Source organism: Telopea speciosissima, chromosome 5 (genome assembly GCF_018873765.1).
Source record: "Telopea speciosissima isolate NSW1024214 ecotype Mountain lineage chromosome 5, Tspe_v1, whole genome shotgun sequence".
NCBI classification, from domain to species: Eukaryota; Viridiplantae; Streptophyta; class Magnoliopsida; order Proteales; family Proteaceae; genus Telopea; species Telopea speciosissima.
In genome coordinates this window covers 48,652,806-48,675,126 of record NC_057920.1, presented here as the reverse complement: position 1 = coordinate 48,675,126, position 22,321 = coordinate 48,652,806, and the positions used below count along the sequence as shown (strand labels likewise).

The 22,321-nt window shown below is 39.9% G+C and overlaps 1 protein-coding gene across 1 annotated transcript; it reads left to right on the top strand.

Moving 5' to 3' along the window:
* Positions 1–19,019: 19,019 nt before the first annotated feature.
* Positions 19,020–20,524, top strand: LOC122662310 (gamma-glutamyl peptidase 5-like). The gene is made up of 4 exons (XM_043857904.1): positions 19,020–19,395; positions 19,480–19,644; positions 20,101–20,268; positions 20,373–20,524. Exons 1-4 carry the CDS (start codon positions 19,078–19,080, stop codon positions 20,484–20,486), a joined length of 765 nt encoding a protein of 254 aa, XP_043713839.1. The 5' UTR covers positions 19,020–19,077; the 3' UTR covers positions 20,487–20,524.
* Positions 20,525–22,321: the final 1,797 nt, after the last annotated feature.

The window sequence follows — 22,321 nt, the reverse complement described above, 5'->3', positions numbered from 1 at the left end:
TGGAAAACCATGCTTACTGAAAATCTTTACTATTCTTTAACTTTTTTTTATTTTTCCTTTCTTTACACTCTTATTCTGTTTTTAGAGTGACTCCCACATGCTCCTCCATCAACGTCTCTCCCTTTTCTTGCCCCCAACTATGGAGCTCAAAGGTTCTAGGTCGTATGGATGAGCTTTCAGTCTCTGTTATCTTTTCTTTCTTATCTTAGCATTAGAATCATGACATACTAGGATCTCTTACCTAACAATAAATCATGTTGTGCTAAACATATCATATACCTCATTTCTTATAAAACATATAAGACGATGCGATATCATAATCTCAATACGTATGTTGTGTCAGAAAATCGTTCAAGGGTCCTTTCGAGTGCCGTAACCTGCAAAAGAACTAGGGGATGACAAAGGAGAACCGGTGTGGTTTCGGCCTAGGACTCTCCGATGCCAAAGTCAGATCTCCTGAGCAAACAGATGAATAATAGTATTCAAGATGGGTTTAGATGGGTAGAGTACCTTCCCTTTTATAGTAGAGCATGGCGGTGTGGAGAGTCCCAGTTGATGTAGAATAGTCTTCATAGTTGATAGAGTCCTTGAGTAGCAGGGTTCATCCTTGATTAGTTGTCTTCCCGGGAGACGTAGTGTCATGATAGACTTGGTTTCCTTGGTGGATAGACCTTTCCACGTGGTAGATGAGGTTGCCGGTGTATGAGTCCTTTCAAACGACGTGACTGATAGGCAGTGGCCTAGAGTCCTCGTGATCTATCTTGTTGATGGCGGTGGCCGTCGCCGTGTGCTCGAGGGAGACTGCGTCCAGGGATGACTGTGATCCACGCCCGGGGTCTTTAGTTTGCACCCGGGGCAGTTGGCGCCCGGGGTCTTCAGTCCGCGCTCGGGGTTCGGTCCGCGCCCAAGGGCAGTCCGCGCCCAGGGCAGTTTGTGCCCGGGGTTCAATCCGTGCCCCTCTCCTAGGTTGGCTTGTTTGGTTCTGGTCCTGAGGTGGCCCTCTTTCTTGGGTTAGGACACGTGGCAGTCCCTGATTGATCAGGGTGATTTTGGGTTTATCAACGTACATACATAAAACATTTCCAATATGAAGTAATAGGAAAATGATAGTGACATGACAAGAATCTCCTCATCTTGTACGTGTCTTCTGGCTATTACCATCCAACTCAAATACAATCTTTGAATCTCCAAGTCACTTGAATCAATTAGATTTCTATATAATAAATCAATTAGTTAAGGACTTTCTTAAGTAAGCCTAGCCTAACATGCATAGTCTCACAATCCCCCTTGAAACACCTCAAAAAACCTTTTTTTGGTCTATTGGTCAACCACTAGGTCAAACCGATCAACGGCTAGCTTCAACGAAAACCTCAGTTCGGGAATGATATTTTGCCATTTTTCTCTCTAAAACTCCATGGGATTTCCTCCCCTCCCACTCATATTCATACTAATACATCACCCTACACTCATTGGGCATTATTAATACATCAAAACCATAAAGATTGGTTCAAATAAATTTGGGGAAACTAAAACTTACCTTTTGGATGCAAAACCCCCTTTTTGTGGGTTTTCCTTTTGATCCTCTTCAATCCGAGAATCGTATCCTTTGATCATAGCCTTAAACCTCTGTTTTCTTCTATCTCCTTCAATCCGAGAATCGTATCCTTTGATAATAATCACTTGTATAATTATATGCTACTTCATTAAAATGATTCATTCCCTTTCGAAGAAGAAACTTACTTGGTTATATGATTTTATTCATAAATTTACAGAAAGAATTTACTGAGCATGTTAAATCCATATTGGAAATGCCCGAACCATATAGGAAATTTTCGCTAAAGATTTGCAAGAACTTTTTGAAGGGGGGACAGGTTATCTATCCTTAATTTGACTGGCTCTTTCCCCTATTTTCAGACAAGAAGCTGATGTAATAAATTTTTTTACTGAATATTTGTACAACGAAAAAAATACTTCAATGTAGTTAGAAAATGGAACTGGATAAGCACTGGATAACCTAGAAGAACAGAGGTCGCTGGTATGAAAGATTAACAGCTAAGTAAGCACTGGATAACCTAGAAGATCAGAGGTCGCTGGTATGGGGGTGGTGGTGTTGGCTGCTTCAAGATCTTGAAGATGAACAGTAACAGAGTAACAGAGGTGGGGTAGAGTGGGTTTATTTCTTTAAGAAATAAGAAAGGGTAAAATTGTCATTTTAATCAAAATTAACAGAGTTAGTACTCAAGGTTACGGAAATAATTTTTGAAATTTCAAGGGTGATAGACATAAATTTCCCTAATTTTATGTATTTCTTTTTTGTTATTTAATTAGAAATTCCTAAATCCGTCCCAATAAAATGGATTGATTGAGCTAGAATCGACCGATCCAAGCCGTTTCTGATCTGTATCTAGAGATCAATTCTGGTCTAATGGGAATTGGGTCGTGTTAATGTACTTTTAATAGTGGTTTTGGAAAACGTAACGCATCAACCGCGGACTCGGTCCAATCAGATTGCCTGGGCTTTACAATTCCATTCCTATTTTACTCAAAAGTTTTTGACGACTGAAATTAAAGCCAAACAAGGTCATAGCACCCGCATCAGACTCGATTCCATAATGTAACACTAGAAATTCTAAATTCCTGTTCTTCTATTAAATTTTGGGAACATTAGAGTATTGGACCATCCAAGACTCGGACTCAGTCTGACTACATTGGATTGACCATCATTTTTTCAATTCCTTTCTTAATTCTACAAAACTCAAGAAGAAACAGAATCCCACGACTTCACAACGGAAAATAGGGAGAAGGAGAAATGCACCACAAGAAATAAGGGATTTCCGGCAGTATTTTTCGTTGTTAAAATATAAAAAACCCACTGTTATTGTCTTTTTTCGGATGTGTTTTCACCGTCAGAATTCCACAGCTAAATATGACACAGTTATTGCCGTGTATGATTTATTGGTATAATCTGTATAATGTACCTTTTATTTCCTATAAAAATAAAATTTTAGTAATTTACAGTCACTAAATGTATTTAACGTGGCATCCCTTAGGAGGGCAACACCACAAAACCTCTCTAATCACCTGAGGAGGCTTAGAAAGTACGGGGAGGCTCAGCCGTGTAGCACACATCAGATCTGAAGTAGAAGAAATCGGGTACTTGAAGGAAGCCAAGATCTCCTTGAGGGAGCCTATCACCACACCAAGGCAAGCTTGCACCGACTTTGATTTATTCTCAAATTTTCTGCAGTCCCGTTCAACCCACAAAACAAAAGGGACCAGGATCACCCCTACCTTCCGCGTTGCTTGCATTGGCATTACATTACCCTTCCTCTTCTACCATAACACCAAAGCTTCGAAGGAAACTGGGTCAGGCCACTACTCACCAAAGAAATCCAGAAAAAGATTCCACACATGGAGAGAGAAAACACACTCAAAAAATAGGCAACGAACAGACTTTGATGCAGGACCGCACAACTCAAAGCGGAACACTAAAGGGATCTCCTTCAATCTCAATGCTTCCTCCGTAGGAATTTTACCCAGCAATAATCCCTAATCAAAGAGAGAGTGACGAGGAAGCAAATCCTTGTTCCAAATCACACCATACCAAGGAACCTTAGAATTTTTCTCCTAATAATTCCCCAAACCGAACGAACAGAAAAGATTCCAGAAGAGGTCAAACCCCAACAATAATGATCTTCACAGGGCGTAGAAGGCAAAGGAATTTTCCTGATCAACGAAAAAATATCCCCAAGGAACTTAGAGTGTACCTGAGGAAGCGACTAACACGAAGTAGAAATGAAATTAGCAACCTTCGCAGATTTGTCATTGAAAAAATCAAAGCCCAAACTTGACACTAAGGCAATCGATTCGCTACCCAGCCAACAATCACTCTAGAAGTTCACCGAAGAACCATTCCCAACGACCCATTTTCCTAATGCTTCACCAAACTCCAGACGTTTTTAATACTCGGCTGAATCGAAGAGGAAAGTTGCTGATGCCTTAGAGACCCATCACTACTAGCAAATTTGGATCTTAAAAAATTGCTCACCATCGAGTCCTCATGCTTGTTAGTCCAAGCTAATTTACAGAGCAAAGCCATGTCCATATCTCGAAGTCTTATAATGCCCAAACCCCCTTCCGACCTTGACTTGCACACCAAATCCCACTTCATAGAAATAGCCTTCCTGAATTCAATGTCACCGGACCAAATAAAATTTTTGATCCATTTCTCCATCAGAGAGACCAAAGAAGAAGGCCATCAATAAATGGAAAAATTATGCACAGGGATACTTAACATGACCGAACACACCAGCTCCACCCTACCAACCATCGAGAGAAGGTTGCCCTTTCATCCTGAAAGACGCATTTTGAACTTGTCCACCAGAGGCATCACTCTCTCCTTAGGAACCCTTCCTTTAAAGATTTCCACACCCGGGAACATTCAATAAATATGAAATCTGCCGCCTTCTAGAGGGAACGATGGCACCACAAAATAGTTTGCTCTTCTCTAAATTAATTTTTTGACCTGATAAATTTTGATATTTCTCAAGAAACTCTTGCAGTGCCTGAACATACCTGAAAGAGCCATTAATAAATATGAAAACATCGTCAGCAAAAGAAGGTGCCCAGGTGTGGGAACACCCCTAGGACCTCTCAAGGGAAGGATTTTCTGCTCTTATATCAATCTTTTAAGCCCTCTACATAAAACGTCCTCCGCACTGATAAACAACAATGGAGACAAAGGATCACCATGGCGCAGACCTCTTTCAACTCCAAAAAAACCAACTGGACCTCCATTCAAAAGAACATAAATCCTCGTAGAAGAGAGCAAGTACTAGTGCTGTCACACAACCCAACAGTCACTAAAACCAAACTTCCTCAAAACTTTATAAAGAAAATCCCAAGAAAGGGAATCATAGGCTTTCTGAACATCAAGCTTTAGACCGATGCCACCACCCCTCATTGACTTGTGCATCAAATTACCCTACTCCGAAGCAAGGCTAATATTGGAGAAAATTACCTTCCCTTTTTGGAATGTTCCCTGCTTCTCTGAAATAAGCTTAGGAAAAAACTCTCCCAGCCTATTAGCCAAAATTTTGGAGATGATTTTACAAACAAAATTCCCCATACAAGTAGGCCAAAATTTATCCAAAGCAACAGCCTCTTCAATCTTTGGAATCAGAGTGATGAAGCAATTATTAACCCCTTTTGGAATGATGCCCTCCCTAAAGAAATTAGACACCGCCCTACATACATCAATATCAATAATATCCCAACACCAACGGAGAAAAACCCCGTGAAGACCATCTGGCCCAGGAGAGTCCAACTTTGCCAAATCGACATCACCAAGCATAGTAGGAATTGCCTCCAAAAGATCCAGATGCTCCGCAAAGTCACAAACATAATCAGCCAAACACACAGGGCCAGACACCATCTCACTGCTGGATTTTTGAGGCACATAATCTGACTTTAAGCCCTCCTTAACATTGAAGAAAGCTGGAAAATTTTTGAATTACGGTCACCCTCTTTTAGCCACTTGATATTTGACTTCTCATACCAAAGCTTTTCACTGTTCTTCAAAGCAATTAGATAATTTGTTTTAGCGTCTGCTTCCATGCAAAAAAAGGAGTCATTAACTCCAATATTCTCCATTGCTTCTTGCACATCGTCTAATACCACTTTCACATCCCTTAGAGCTAATTCAAAATTTGGGAACACCTCCCGGGCCCAGGCCCTCAACACCCGCTTAAGGCGCTTGAGCTTTTGACTCAAAATAAAAAGGGGCGACCTCGCAACATGATGAGTCCAAGATTTCTTCACCATATCAAAAAATCTCGGGTTCTCCATTGAGAATTTATGAAAGCGGAAAGGGGCATTTTTAGGCTTCCCAAGACATTCAGAGGCCAAAAACAGCGGGGAATGGTCAGAAGCCACCCTAGGAAGCACTCTCTGACTACAAGAATGAAAAATCTTCAACCTTTTAGAGTTACAAAAACCCCTGTCTAACACAGCATCCACATTACCACACATCCTATTATTCCACTAGGTGAATTTTCTACCTTGAGAGGAGACAGTCAGCAGGCCACAAGAGTCAATCATAGTGTCAAACTCTAGGGCCAAACCCAAAGAAAAAGCACCAGGACCTCTCTTCTCATTAGACAGAAGAGTGACATTGAAATCCCCAACAACTATCTAAGGAGCTGAAACAATATTCAATCCACCCAAATCCAACCATAAGTCTCTACGCTTAGCTCTAAAGCAGCTAACACGAATAATAGAAATAACAGACAAAACACCATTCCAAGGGACTGAAAGGAAAAGATGCTGGTCCGAGGAAGAAACCATAGAGGGTTTACCTAAACCCAACCTCCAAATCACCCAGATGTTCGAAATCGAGCCAGTCCACTCATTATGTATATAACCTTGTTTATTAAAAATAAAAAGAGAGCAGGAAAACGACTCACCTCCAACTTCGGTTCAACAATACAAATTAAATCAGGACAGAAATCTGCCATAATGGACAACAACGCCACACAAGCAGCACTCTTCTTAATGCCTCTAATATTCCAAAATAGGACCTTTATTGGACACCCAATAATTTCGAGGCCAAACAGTTAGACCGCTTCCATTGCTTGGACTGAACCTGAACAACCTCTTTCTCAGTCGTTACCAAAGCCGGATCAATATGTTGGCTGATGTGGCATATGATTGTCACATTGGCATAATTAATCTTCACTTAATGTTTTCATTAAGCAAGCAATGAAGTTATGTAAAGTTCCACATACTTATTGTGTTAATTAGATAAGTAATGAAGTCATGTAACTACCTCCACTTCCTTAATGGGAGGAAATAGAAGAGTTACATACGAAGTGAATACTTAAGTCCCTCTTTCTATTTAACCACTTGTCTCGTCCCATTGAGAAGACAAGACTTGAGAGAAAAATAAAGAAAGAGATAGACTTTAAGAAATGGGAGACTCCAAGAGGCTTAGAGCATTCCCAACATCCAGTGATGACAGGTTACTACGGTCCAAGAGGAGGTAGACCATAATATTTATTTTCCGCATCTAGTACGGTCCCTAGGATTATCCTCCTCGCTACATTTGGCATCAGAGTAGGTTTTCCTGCCTCTGGATTTAGGTTTTGGTTGGAATAGATAATTGATGGAATTTGCTAATTTCAAGGTCCATTGAAGGTTTAATTCATTTAAAAATTTTTTTCTTCCTTTTTCTTGATAATTTTTGGGTTTGGCCGGAATCGGCATCGATCCTACGACCAATAGTGGCATTGGGTCTTTGTTGGGTTGATCATGGGAGGAAGAAGAAAGAGGAGTCTTTCCCTTTAATTCTCTTCATAAAGCATAACCTTCATAAATTATATTTAAAAAAAAATGGGGTGATAAGAGGCAATAATTACTTATATAACCGTGTTACTCATATTTTGTATGGTTATAATGATTTTAAAGGAACATGGTTAAATGAGACTCTTAAAAGTACACAGTTATAATTGAGACTCTTAAAGGAACATGATTATAATGGAACTCTTAAGGAAACATGCAATTAATTTTTAAGTTGTTTTAATTACTTGTTCTCATTTAAACCATGTTTAATTATGAGAGTCATCAGTGGATCAAAACAACATATATTAGTTATGTTGTTATTAAAAGAGGTAAAAGTCTGAATCAATATTAATTGTCTCATATCTGAGATCCAAACCCACTCAAGTAACCATCCCAACCTAGGAAATTGGATTGACTCGGGCCCGACCCGTTTTGGTTGGGCGGATTGGTATGGTTCAGATCATCACATTGAATCAGATCGAACTAGTCAGGACCACTTATATTCTGAACATATTTTGAATTTTCTTTTATGGCTTGGTTATTCAGTGAACCATATGATTTTGAGCCTCATATTCTAGTAAATGTTTATGCATGTTTTCATATGTTACCTTTTTCACGTGATGATTATGTGTTAGTATTAATTATATTGCAAATACATTAAAGTTAGTGGCATTTGAATTAGTGTTTGATGAATTTTACTTGAGAATATAATTAGAATTATAATAAGTTTAATAATTCATTGGGATTTTATTTGTGGAAATGTAAAATCAAGCTTATGAAAACATATAAGGGGTCTAGATGTAAGTATTGTAAGAAATGTTATTAAGGAATTGCTATTTATGTTGCATCCCATAAAGTGATATGCATTCCTTTAATACATTAATTATATCATTATTGTCAAACCTGCCCTTGACTGACTGGGATTTTGGATGAAGGATAGGAACCTGTGACCAGTCACCCAAACACACTGTGGAGCATCACTCCAGTGGTTGAATTCAATGGAGAACCCCCGAGGATGTTATCCTACATGCCTGTTAGGAGATGGGTTGCAGACCCATGTAACTGCACTACTCACAGCTTGATGTACAGCTTAAACTCCAGGTACTCTCTCTCCTACCCAAATATGTGGGGCCCACACCTGTTCAGATGTGTATCAGACCTTGGAAGAGGTGTTGGTGCAATGCCCAAGCCATAGGCCAAGCACCAGAGCAAACTCAAGGCCAAAACAGCAATGCTGTATTCTCTGGGCGATGCATTGGGCGATTACCCAAAGACCCAGAGAATCGCCCAGAGTGGCTGAAATTGTTCATTTGGACTCCAGACACCTAGGGACCACCCTTACAGACCATGAACACCTTCTAGGGGTAGATGGGAATTTTAGGAACCATTACCCACCCCTGGAACCATGTGGAACCCACCAGTGTAGCCAGAATGGCCCAGAATGCACTCAAAAATGTATTCTTAAGAAATGGAACCTGAGGCCAAACAGGCCTTAGTCAGCCTAACACTATAAATAGAGGGGGCAGCTTCCATTTTCGTCCTTGCTGCTATAGCTGAAATAGAAAGAGAGAAAGAGAAGGAGAAGGAAAGGGAAGAGAGAAGAAGGAAGAGGGGACCTATGCTGCATATTGAGCATTGATCCAGCTGCATACAACCTCTAGGTAATAAGCACAATCACTGTATGCTGTTGTTCCCTATATTTGATCTCTAATCTCTGCTCTGATGGTAGTATCTCTTACCAGTAATGCCCAGAACACCATGGGAATGTCCAGGGAAGCATCAGATCTAACATGCATGACCATTGCATGTAAGATCTGGTCATAAAATACCAAGTTATGCTGCTATTTCTCCAGCTGAGACTGAAGTCAGTCTCTGTGCTTGACTTCACTGCATAGTTGCACCCTAAACAGACAGTCTGTGCATGGATCCTTGCATATCTTAGCATATGATCAATGTCATACCATGTAAATACACGTAAAACAAGCCTTGCATGCAGCCCAAGCTGGATTCATGAGCCTGAGCTCAGTCTGGACAGTTATTCTCTATGCTGTCAGAGTACCTCCTAGCTTCCAAATGGGCAAACCAAACAAAACCAATTAGACCAATCGATTCTACCCTAAATATGGTCTATGATCATCCCCTTAGCATCCCAGCTCGAGATCATGGCAGCCCCTACTGTAAAATCCATGAAAATTAGCCCAAACCCTTGTTAAACAGGCTCTGGGCGATGCACTGGGCGATTGCCCAATCGCCCAGTGAAACGCCCAGAGATATCATTTGGGCTCAAACGTGTTCTGCCTTTTTGGACCCTCACCAGTGGCCTATGGGCAGTGTAATGGGGTGGTAAATGATCAAAAATACCCCTCTCCACTTGTCCTCGCTGTCATCCATATCATGGATGCTCAAGTGGGCCCCACAGGGCTAGGTAACCATGCCCATGATTGGTTTCTGCTGGGCTGCTGACCTTGGTATTGGTTTGAGTGGTTTTTTAGACCATGTATTGGCAGATTATGTTGTTCATGTACCAAGTCAGGTAAATCCCACATCTCTGGATGATGCACCAGGAGATAGACCCAAAAGCCCAGTGCAAGACCCAGATAAATTCCAAGTAACATCAGTGTAAATACAAAGTCAGTCCAGTAAGCCTAGACCAACTCTAGGACATTAATGTAACTTTAAACATTAATTGACATATTTTTATGATCCAAAAAATTAGGTTTTGATCCCGTGCTCGAGGTGCACAGTCAAACACCAATCGGAATCGAACCGAACCGACAGCTGAACTAGTAGGACCAGAACAAGGTGAGTGAAATTACATCGTGTGTGTAAATGCAACATGGCTAATAAGTCAAAACAAGTTGTAATAATACTATTAAACTGTTTACTTATTTCAATTACTGCGAATTCTGTTCAGAAAGGAATGCTTGACTGGTGAATACTGTGAATGGACAATCAATGTTGTATGTGAATTGCTAGGCTAGATGTCGTAGCCGGCTTGGAAATGAAGCCTGTGGTAGCCCGTAGAATAGGATGCGGTTAAATCACCCGACTCATACTATACCATATAGATGCATTAGGTTAGAGTATCATCACCTGTGCTACGCACCCTTGCCAACAGGGGTTAAAGTGTTGGATGCCTGTGTGAGTGACCATATAAAAGAGAAAAAGAAAAAGAAAAAAAAATGAAACGGAATTGTGGTGCACCGAAAAGGTGGTCATGGGGCTATAAGCCAGAAAAAGAAATATGACATGTGAAAAGAGGATGGATGCCTCACAGGTTAATCCCAGAGGGCCGGTCGGGCTGACCTTGGGAAGGGATGCTGGAGCCGACTGGTCTTCTCCGACAACTCAATGGGTGTATTGCGGGAAAGGGTTAAAAGCCCGCACCAGGGATACATGTATTGGGGATTGTAGAAGCACTTACCCACCTTAGTTGTGATGTTAGGTACCTAATAAATAAAATGAATTGCACCTCATGTAGGACTCATACGGTTGTGCTTGCATGTGCATGCATGGTGATATTTCATTCACGAGCTCGGTGGAGCTCACACTCTGTTATATACGTTTATGTTAGATGATCCTGCAGGTGGATGTCACTGTGGCGGGGAGGCTTATCTCCCGGAGGCGGGCTATGGTTGTTATGATGATATTGGCCAAAGTCATACCACTGGTACAAGTATTTTCGATGGTAGCTGATAAAGACCAGTGAGGGGTGCAGTTGACTCTGTTTTGACTATGGGACTCCTTTTTGTTTTTGTTGGAGTTTCCCTCTTTTTTACAGCTTTGTTTTTAGGGCTCGGGTTGCCTTGCACTGTTGATATTCTTTTGTGTAAAGCTGTGTCGGATAGAGTTAGGGGCTGCAGATGTTCTGAGAGTGAGAGAGTGAACAAAAACAATGCTTTTGTATATATTTGTCTTCTTTATTTTCTTTCAAGTTTAATGTAAATATAGCTTTCCACAACACTATGTGTTTTACATTATGTATTATTGTGGATGTGTGTCTGTGAATGGATTAACAGCTTCTAGATCCTTGGGGTTTGGCAGATTGCTGTAGTGCAATTAGGGTCACTTACCTAATCCTCCTAGGGGATGGTTTGGGGTGTGACAATTATATTGCAATCGATGTATGTGGATAGTTTTCCATCCCCAATGGGAGGGGACTTTTTTTACATATGTGTAAGTTGGGGTAAGATAGTTGTGATAAGCACTAGATACTGCACCTAACGATGTGATTTGAGTTGGTGTGATGCACACTAGTTTTACCACATAAGAGTCAAATTTTATTATTACAACTGCAACCCAACGGCGAGTAGTAATGAAACCCGGTTTGACATTGAAGTTGTTTTAAACTTGACAGACTATTGCAAGTTACAACTGTAGTCCAACGATAGGCTGTAATGAGCTTTAGTATGTTGTTGATAATTGGCATTGGCTGATGTCAGCATAAGGTGGCTAAAATTAACATGAGTTAACTTTGAGTATAATATTAGCATGCTTTATTTATTTAATTAATTAATTGCTTCTCTTAAATTAATTGTAGCAAACCTAGATAATGTTTAGAGAATCCCCATGCTGACTGGGGACAATTATCAGGATTGGAGGGAGAAATTCGAAACGACCTTGATAGTTATGGACAATGATCTTGCGATTTCTGAAGGGAAACCTTCTCCTCTCACGGAATCAAGTACGCAAGATGAAAATGATCACTTTAAAAAGTGAGAGCGATCCAACAAGGTCTGTCTTGACATAATAAAAGGCAATATAAGCCAGACCATCAAGGGATCAATTCCAGATAGTGATAGTGCAATTGATTATCTTAAGGTTGTGGATGAAGAATTTGTCATGTCAAATAAGTCCATAACTATGACCCTCATTGGAAAATTTAACTCCATAAGGTATGATAAAACTAAAGGAGTGAGGGCTTATATTGGGGAAATGAGAGACATAGTAACACAATTAAAGGCACTTAATGTGGTTTTGCCAGATAATTATTTGGTATACTACATTTTGAATTCTCTTCCTAAGGATTTTACTGGCATAAAGACCTCCTATAACACACAGAAAGGTGAGTGATCACTTAATGCCTTATCTCACATTTGTGTTGAGGAGGAAGACAGATTGAAGAGAGATTCAAAGGTGAAAAGTGCAAATCTCACAACCACTAAGTATAAGGGATAGTCCAGCAAGACCAAAATGAAGAAAAATAAAGGGAAGATGCTTGTAAAGACTGAAGGCATGAAGGTTTCTCCAAAATGTTTCTTTTGCAAGAAGCCAAGACATCAAAAGAAGGATTGCACTAAATATATGATTTGGTTAGAGAAGAAAGGTATGTTTGAAACCTTTGTATGCTATGAGTCATTTCTGGTTGATTCTCATAACAATAATTGGTGGGTTGATTCGGGTTGTACAACTCACATTGCCACTACAATGCAGGGCTTTCTAGAAACAAGGTTATCGACGAAATATGAAAGATGCATCTATTCAGGCAATGGAATGCAATCTGAAATCGTAGCTGTAGGAATTTTCAGATTAGTTTTGTATTCAGGATTTGTAATGGATTTGGATAGAACTTTTTATATTCCATCTTTTAAAAAGAACTTGATATCGGTGTCACGTTTGGCACCATTAAGATTTATTTTTCAATTTGGTACAACTTTAAAAATTTTGAAAAATAATGTGATGATTGGTTCTAGTAGCTTAATCGATGGTTTATATTTATTGCATTTGGATTCTGCTTAGGAAAGTAGTTTATTATCCACATCCAATAATGTAAGCACAAAAAAAGTTATTGTTAATGAGAAATCCTCCATGTTGTGGCGCCAAAGATTAGGTCACATCTCTATTGAGAGCTTGAAAAGATTGGTGAAAGAAGGAGTACTTAATACTCTAGATTTTACTAATTTTGAAACTTGTGTGGATTGTATTAAAGGAAACAGACTAACAAGTCCAAGAAAGGTGCTAAAAGGAGCACAGATACTTGAAATCATACATACAGGTATCTGTGGACCTCTCACTACATCGTGCCTAAATGGTCAAAGATATTTTACATCTTTTATAGATGACCATTCTAGGTACATATATCTTTATATTCTAGATCATAAACATGAGACCCTTAGATGTCTTTAAGATCTTTCAAGCGAAAGTAGAGAAACAAACTGGTCAAACAATTAAGATTGTTAAGTTAGATAGAGGTGGTGAATACTATGGTAGGTACACAGAGTCTGGACAGAAACCCAGTCCATTTGCTCGTTATCTTCAAGAGCAAGGTATTGTAGCTCAATATACCATGCCTGGATCTCCAGATCAAAATGGTGTTTCTGAAAGAAGGAATCGAACGCTAATGGAAATGGTTCAAAGTATGATTAGCAACTCTAATCTCCCTATATCGTTGTCGTGTGAAGCCCTGAAAACAGCTGTACATATTTTTAATAGAGTTCCTTCAAAGGTTGTATTAAAGACTCCTTACGAGCTTTGGACAGGAAGGAAACCTAGTTTACAACACTTGCGTGTTTGGGGATGTCCAACTGAGGTGAGGGTATATAATCCAGATGAAACCAAATTAGATTCCAGGACCATTAGTGGATATTTCATTGGTTATCCAGAAAGATCTAAGGGTCACAGATTCTATTGTCCTTCACACACTCTTGTTATTATCGAGTCTAAAATAGACAAATTCTTAAAGGATGACAACAACAGTGGGAGTATAAAAAACAAAATATAAAGTTCCATGAACTAACAGTTTCACAAGAAGCTTCCACATCATAAGGTGAAGGATGAAGGATAATACCTTTACCTATGACATTTGATCCAATTCCTGTAGTACATCAGGATTTAACTCATGAGGAACCAACTCATGAGCAGTCACCACAGGAGGATCAGATTGTTAATGAACAAGTTGTTCAACATGAACAACAAGAATTAAGGCGATCCTCAAGAGTTAAAAGGTCGGCTATACCTTCAGAGTATTATGTTTACCTCCATGAATGTGAAAATGATATTGGAATAAATGAAGATCCAATGTGATTTAAACAAACCATAGACAGTCATGATTCTAACTTATGGCTTAACGCTATGAAGGATGAAATGGAATCAATGTCTAAGAATTATGTATGGGAACTTGTTGAGTTACCAAAAGGAGTTACAACTGTAGGTTGTAAATGGGTTTACAAAACCAAAAGAGACTCTAACGGTAACATAGAGCGATACAAGGCCCAATTAGTGGCAAAAGGTTATAGTCAAAAGGAAGACATAGACTATAAAGAAATATTTATGCCAGTATCTAGAAAGGATTCAATGCATGTTGTAATGGCATTGGTAGCTCATTATGATCTTGAATTACACCAGATGGATGTCAAGACTGCATTTCTAAATGGAGATCTTGATGAGGAAGTGTACATGAAACAACCTGAAGATTTTTCATCGGATAAAGGAAATCTTGTCTGTAAGCTAAAGAGATCTATTACGGATTGAAACAGGCTTCCCAACAATGGTACTTAAAGTTTGATCATACGATCACTTCATTTGGTTTTGTAGAGAATCGTGCAGATCAATATATCTATATCAAGACTAAGGAAGTGGTTTCTTTATTTTAGTTCTGTATGTAGATGACATTCTCTTAGCAAGCAGCAATCTTGCATTGCTACATGAAACTAAGGAATTCTTAACACAAAATTTTGATATGAAGGACATGGGTGAAGCCTTCTATGTCTTAGGCATAGAAATTCACCGGGATAGGTCAGAAAAGGCCCTAGGATTATCCCAAAGAGGTTATATCGATAAAATTTTGGATCGGTTCAAGATGAAGGATTCTAAACCAAGCATTGCACCAATTCTTAAAGGTAACAAACTTAGTTAGGAGCAGTGCCCGATGAATAATTTAGACCTAAAAGAAATGGAGAACATCCCCTATGCATCTGCAGTTGGCAGTCTTATGTATGCTCAGGTGTGTACAAAACCTGACAATGCTTTTGCAGTGGGAGTTTTAGGTAGTTTCAAAAGAATCCTAGAATGTCACATTGGACAGCAACAAAGAAAGTACTGAGATACCTTACAGGCACCAGACACTACATGCTTACCTACAGGTGTGTTGAAGAATTGGAGCTGAAGGGTTACTCAGATTCAGACTATGCTGGATGTGAAGATACAAGATGATTTATATCAGGCTTTATTTTTCTACTGGTTGGAGGGGCAGTATCTTGGAGAAGCATAAAGCAACCAAAGACTGCTTCATCTACTATGGAAGCTGAAGTGGCGGCATGCTATGAGGCTATCTCTCAAGCATCATGGTTGAAGCAATTTATCACAAACATTAAAGTTGTACCCTCCATTGAGAAGCCAATTTGTGTCTACTGTGATAATACGGCAGCGGTTAGATTTTCTAACAATACTTGCTCAGTTAGTCGATGTAGACACATCGAGATCAAGTATTTTGTTATAAAGGAAGATGTTCGGGATCACAAGGTTTCAATCAAACATATAGGTACCAATAATATGATTGTTGACCCATTTACCAAAGGGCTTGCACCTAAGATTTTGGTAGATCATGTAAAGAACATGGGCTTATGCAAATCATTGTGTGTTTAAATGTAATTTCAGATATTACAATCTAAAGTTTGATTCCGATTAAAGTATCGATAAAGTTACTACCAATTTGATTTTCCTGTTATTCATTATGACTATGCACATTTGTTTAGAATAACAAATGCCTATAAAATCGTTAAGCAATAAAGTTTGGACTTAAATTGACCATTGAGTCAACACAGAATTAATCATGGGATTAATTCTATAAAGCTTAAACTTCATTACATAACGGTTCGAGTTTAGAAGGATAGCTCATCGTGATACATGGACGGGAAAAGTTAAGTATTAAGAACTTGGACCGCCATGATTCGTTAAGTTGGAATTTTCATCTTGAATGTAGGATTCTTTACTGAGATTAAGTTCAGTATGGTCATACATCAAGTTTAGGACTTAATCATCTATTTGGTATGTGGCAATCTAAGCCAAGTGGGAGAATGTTGGCTGATGTGGCATATGATTGCCACATTGGCATAATTAATCTTCTCTTAATGTTTTCATTAAGCAAGCAATGAAGTTATGTAAACTTCCACTTATTTATTGTTTTAATTAGATAAGTAATGAAGTCATGTAACTACCTCCACTTCCTTAATGGGAGGAAATGGAAGTGTTACATATAAGGTGAATACTTAAGTCCCTCTTTCTATTTAACCACTTGTCTCGTCCCATTGAGAAGACAAGACTTGAGAAAAAAATAAAGAAAGAGAGACTTTAAGAAGTGGGAGACTCCAAGAGGCTTAGAGCATTCCCAACATCCACTCAGAGCAGGTTACTATGGTCCAAGAGGAGGTAAACCATAATATTTATTTTCCACATCTAGTACGGCCCCTAGGATCATCCTCCTCACTACACAATATGCTCAATTTCTACCGCTTGCACTACCATCATACCATCACGGAATGACGTGGGAGCAATAGCCTCAACCACATGAGTCTCTCCCACTGGTAACATTACTTCAATTATGCTTTCTCTCGCCGACACACCAGCCTCACCAGAAACTACCATAAGGAAAGAGGGACCAGCATGGCTTCCCCCATGAGGAGAGGCTGCCCAAGCCCCACGAGTTGCTCATCTCTATTAGCCACAACCTGGCCAAGTTCCGCTGCCCTCCATGACCCAACCCATTCCCCGGGCCATGGGTCGACCCAACACCATTGGCCCAAATTTGAAATGGAAAACGCACAAGGGAAGGATCTTGAGCAATCAAAGATTGCTTTGTCACCTCATCAGAATTCAAAATCTGATTTCCAATCAAAGATTGCCCAATATTACTTTCCAAAGGAGCACAATCAAATTGGGATTGATTAGCATCCTCCCCTCCATGAATAGAACCTTCCAAATCAGAACCACCTCCCTCCACACCACCTCCATTACCGGAAAACTGAGAGTCCGGAACCTTAAAGAAAAAATCTGGCAACTTTTTGCCACTCCCTCCATCAGCCGACAAGGCAGGGTGAGGCCTGGATGAACCCCCTTCACCACCAAAATCCGAACCATCACCCCCCTCCTTGGAAGCATCTTGAACCAATGCAACCTGGGTTTATTCTTCTCCGCCTCTAATCTCTCCTTGCAGTTGCGAAAAACTTGACCCACTCTCCTACAAAAACAGCAGTGATCCATGTTGTCTTCATAAATCACAACCTAATTGAACCAAAAGTGCTCCGAAGAGCCGAGGTGTTGAGGCTCCACCATAATTTCTTTGAGATGATCCGTACAGAGTTCCATGTCCACCAAGACCCTTGCAAAGTGGCCTGCAGAGCCTTCTCTAGTTCTTCGATCCAAGGCCACCGGAGTGCCCAATACTTTTGCGAGGGACAGGAGAATGTCAGGGTGCCAATATTCGTAGGGCAAGTCTGGGAAACGAACCCAAACAAGCTTTCAAGATTAGTGATTCTCATTAACATTGAAATCAAGACGCCATCTCTGGAATCAGATAAATTGAGCTCCAATCCTAACCGGACTGCGCCGCCAAATCATACTCATGTCAGACTCCGAAGAGAAGCTAAAGATAATGAAGCCTTTGCCAATCGGGATCATGTCCACTAATTCCTTTAGTCTCCACGATTCCTTGATGGCACTTCTTAGTGAGCAAAGGTCACTTGCTGCAGATTAAGTCTACAGATCAGAGCAAACCAGAACCTCTAAATCTGCGCTTCATGAGTCCCTTGAGGGGTCTTAACCCCTGTGGCACCACCTTCGTGAATAGGACTTGGGAGCGTTGCCACATCCGGAATGGAGTTCTTCCCCACCACATCTGCAAAAGACTTCCCCCCCCCCCCCCTCCTTGGACGAAGGGCCTCCAGGGGCAACACCAGAAACCGCCCCCTTCCCTAGATTCCCACCTCCATCAACAGGTGGAGGGGGATCATCATCCTCTTCCACATCCTCAAAAGATTCCTTCTCAGCCTGGAACACAGTCGCCAACCTACCACTCGCTATCTTCATGCAATGGGAACTCACAACATTCTAGGGTCAAAGAAAAGGCTAGCGAAAGAAAATCATAAAAAAAAAAAAAAAAGATGGATGACTCCAAATGCTCTACCTCTCTATAGTACGAAATTCATAATATCCCCACTGTTCCTTGGTACACCACACGCCATTTAAAACCCTTGATCAAGGGAAGCCGCAGTAACAAAGATTCTATTGGCAGAACTCTGTCCGTGGGTTAAAGGAATTTTTTTTTTTGATAATTGGGTTAGAGGATATATATATATATATATATATTTTGGTCAAAGGTTAAAGGAAATTGCCTCCTAAGTTTTATGTCAAAGACATTTTTAATATTATGTTCGTTAAATCAGTGGATTAAAAAAGGGGGAAAACACTAACCTCAACATGAGGGGGCGCATATTTATATTAGAAAACGATAATGAAAGAAGAACACATGACGGGTTGCGAAATGCGACCTTTTCTACCGAATTACAGCCCGCAACGGAAACGAATGAAGTGCTTGCGTTGGGTAAACCACGTATTCTCATTGGAATTTATACCATTCACGTCCATACGTCTCTATAAATACCACCTCAGCCTCTTCTTAAACCGCAAAAACATTACTGAATCCTCTGCAGAAGTCTATAGCTGGAACCATAGGCAACTGGGTTTGCAACTTAAGAAATCCTTTCCTGTCTATCTCTGTTTCTTTTTCCTTTCTATTTCTTGAAGATGGAAGCTATTGGGGGGAAGAGATATGCTCTACTGATGGCTGCAAGGGACTCTGAATATGTGAAGAAAGTGTATGGTGGGTACTTTAATGTGTTTCTTAATGCATTTGCAGATGAAGGGGAAACATGGGAGATGTTCAGTGTTGTTGATGGAGTGTTCCCTGACTTTGATGACCTTCATAAGTACCATGGTTTTATAATCAGTTGCAGTCCTTGTGATGCTTATGGAAATGATCCATGGGTATTGAAGCTTTCCTCTCTGCTTCGAAAACTGGACTCCATGGGGAAGAAAGTGCTAGGAATATGCTTTGGTCATCAGGTATTCTTTTAAGATAGGTTTTAAATAATGAGCTTCCTGTTCATCATTTTTTTGGTGTGTTCTGATTGTTTTCATTGCTTTTAGGTTTTGTGCCGAGCATTGGGTGGTAAGGTTGAGAGAGCTTGTGGTGGATGGGACCTTGGGTTGAGGAAAGTCAACATGGTGGGGGACTTACCCCCTTGTAGCATCTTTGATGGCTTACAGGAGATCCCATCCACTCTCACCATTATTGAGTGTCATCAGGATGAGGTACAGAGCTTGATAATCTCTCTCTCTCTCTCTCCCTCTTTTGTGTGTGAACAGTATGGAGATTTCTAAAGATGATCTTCACACTTTGCTGTACACATTAATTCTTGACCTTCCTCTCGCTGACTAGTGATTGGGTCGATGGTCAAGGGTCAAGTCAACCCCCAGCAACCATTGGGTCATACTACATATCATACATTTGTATGAGGTGATAATACTTTAAATGGAGAGGGTTGGGCACACTGCCCGCTTTCCGTATGCTAGTCGTATACATTAATCACAGGGCTCGGCACAGAAGGGGCAATGGGTCTTCTCCAAAAGGGGAGGAAAGAGATGTCACATGCTGGCGACATTCGCGGCATGCCTATCCTTTTCCCTAGTTTAAAACTCATATAGAGAGACTGATAAATGAATCTTGAAGTTTTATAGGCACTAATAAGATTCAACTCAATGGAACAGGTGAGGGAGGTCCCTATGGGTGCTAAAGTGATTGCCTTCTCCGACCAAACAGGAGTGGAGATGTTTGTTCTTGATCACCACATATTAGGCATTCAAGGCCACCCTGAATATACCAAAGACATCTTATGTAATATAATTGATCGTCTTGCTAACAGCAACTCCATAAAGGTAAATATTAACCTGTTTAATTATATGCTACTTCATTAAAACGATTCATTTCCTTTAGAAGAAGAAACTTACTTGGTTATTTGATTTTGCTCATAAATTTACAGAAAGAATTTGCTGAGCGTGTGAAATCGAGATTGGAGCTGGCCGAACCAGATAGGAAGTTTTGGTTAAAGATTTGCAAGAACTTTCTGAAGAGGGGACAGGTTATCTATCCTTAATTTGTCTGGCTCTCTCTCCCATTTTCAAACTTGAAGATGATGTAATAAATTTTTTTTACTGAATAATTTTGTACAACGAAAATATACTTCAATGTAGTTAGAAAATAGAAATGGTTCATAGAATGAAGATCTCCTTCATTCTTTTTTTAGTCCTGTCGGTAAAGAAGGTCTCCTTCAGTCACTGTAATGAAACAGAATGTAAGTTGTTGAATTTGTACGTACTTTATTAATGAAGATCTCCTTCATTCTGAGTTTGAAATGGGAAAAGTAATTCGCTCCTCTCTCTCTCTCTCTCTCTCTCTCTCTCACATTCATCTATGGGTTTGCATGTATGTCTTCTCTTTTTTCTTTCTTGTTTTTTTAATGCCCAAACTTCACAACGTCGGGCACCCTCGTATGACCTAAAAAAGTAAACAATAGAAGAAAAAAATCAGGGTAACATTAACAACCCTCTTCTCAGAGAAACAAATGAAACTACAAAGAATGAGCAGTACATGCAATGCCCCCAAATCCTAGTAAAAAATATGGGTGCTGGCCCTCATGAGCCACTGTGTGATAACGGCTGGAATTCTATTTCTGTTCATTTCTAAAAACAGAAACTATAATTATCTCCGAGACATCAGAATATCACAGCGGTAATAATATAATATTCAAAAATTTGTATAAATACTAGCATCAGCCACTATATTGAAAACATGTATCTGTTATCACATTTCTAAAAACTATAAGTGTACTTTTACATTAAATACTTTCTATCAAATTTACTTCTCGAAAGTGTGTCAAAACAAAAATAAAAACAAAAAAAAAAAAAAATCTCTAATCTACCTCTGGTCATCTACTTAGAGGGACTTACTGTTGGCCAAACAACGGTCCAGGGATCAAACCATGGTTCTCTAGGGAGACCAAGATATTTATTTTTAAGGTTTTACACGCCCTGGGTTAGCCCATGGTGTCCCATGGGTGCCCCATTTTAATTTTTAGGGCTTCCCATGGTCGCCCATGGGAACCCTAGTGCATCCTGTTAGGGTTTCTCCTTCCCTCATGTGTTCCATAAAATTTATTATCACAGTAGGGACGAAGAAACTCATCCCTAGTCCATCACATGGCAAGGGGGATCCATCCCTAACTCGAATGCGCAACGGAAAAGGTCGATTCGAGTTTCTTTCACATCCCATAAATATTAATAATCAATAAACTGAAAGAATTAATGAAGAACTGCTAACCTGGTAAGCCTCAAGTGTTGCTCCTCCAATAGACAGTGGTTCTTCCTCCAGGGAGCGCTCCAACAAAACAGATCTGAACCGCCAATGGTGCTACCAAGGTTCTACACGCCAGTCCCAGATGCCCTCAAACTCCTCAGCACAGATTTAGGGTTTCACAAACCCTAACTCTCAAACACAGGTGAGAGAAGCAAGAAGAAGAAGAGAGATCACAAGAGGGAGAGAGAGAAACCAAAAATGCAGGAGAGACAGTGCCTGCTCCAAAAACGTGGAGAGCTACCCTCTTCTGCGATTTATGGTCCCCTATTTATAATAATAGGGTTAAATTAAATCCTAGATAGATTTAATAGAGCCCTAGTGAGAGTCTGACTCTCTCTCTCAATCTGGCAGTTCTGTTTAAACTCAAAGTGCTACACAGGTGAAGAAGCAGAATCTAATAGAAAAAGTATTAATTAAACTCTTTATTTAATTATTAATGGATAATTACAATTAACACCAAATCCATTAATTAAATAAAGAGTCAATTAAATTAGCAAATTCCAAATAACTCCTTATATGATAACAATTTATCATATACAACCCCCCCACTAATCAACACCATCATTATGGAATCTA

Excerpts from the sequence above, each read along its gene's own strand:
- LOC122662310 (XM_043857904.1), top strand. The coding sequence starts at position 19,078 with ATGGAAGCTATTGGGGGGAAGAGATATGCTCTACTGATGGCTGCAAGG. Across the intron at positions 19,645-20,100 it reads TTGAGTGTCATCAGGATGAG|GTGAGGGAGGTCCCTATGGG; the intron begins GTACAGAGCTTG and ends TCAATGGAACAG. Across the intron at positions 20,269-20,372 it reads CTAACAGCAACTCCATAAAG|AAAGAATTTGCTGAGCGTGT; the intron begins GTAAATATTAAC and ends ATAAATTTACAG.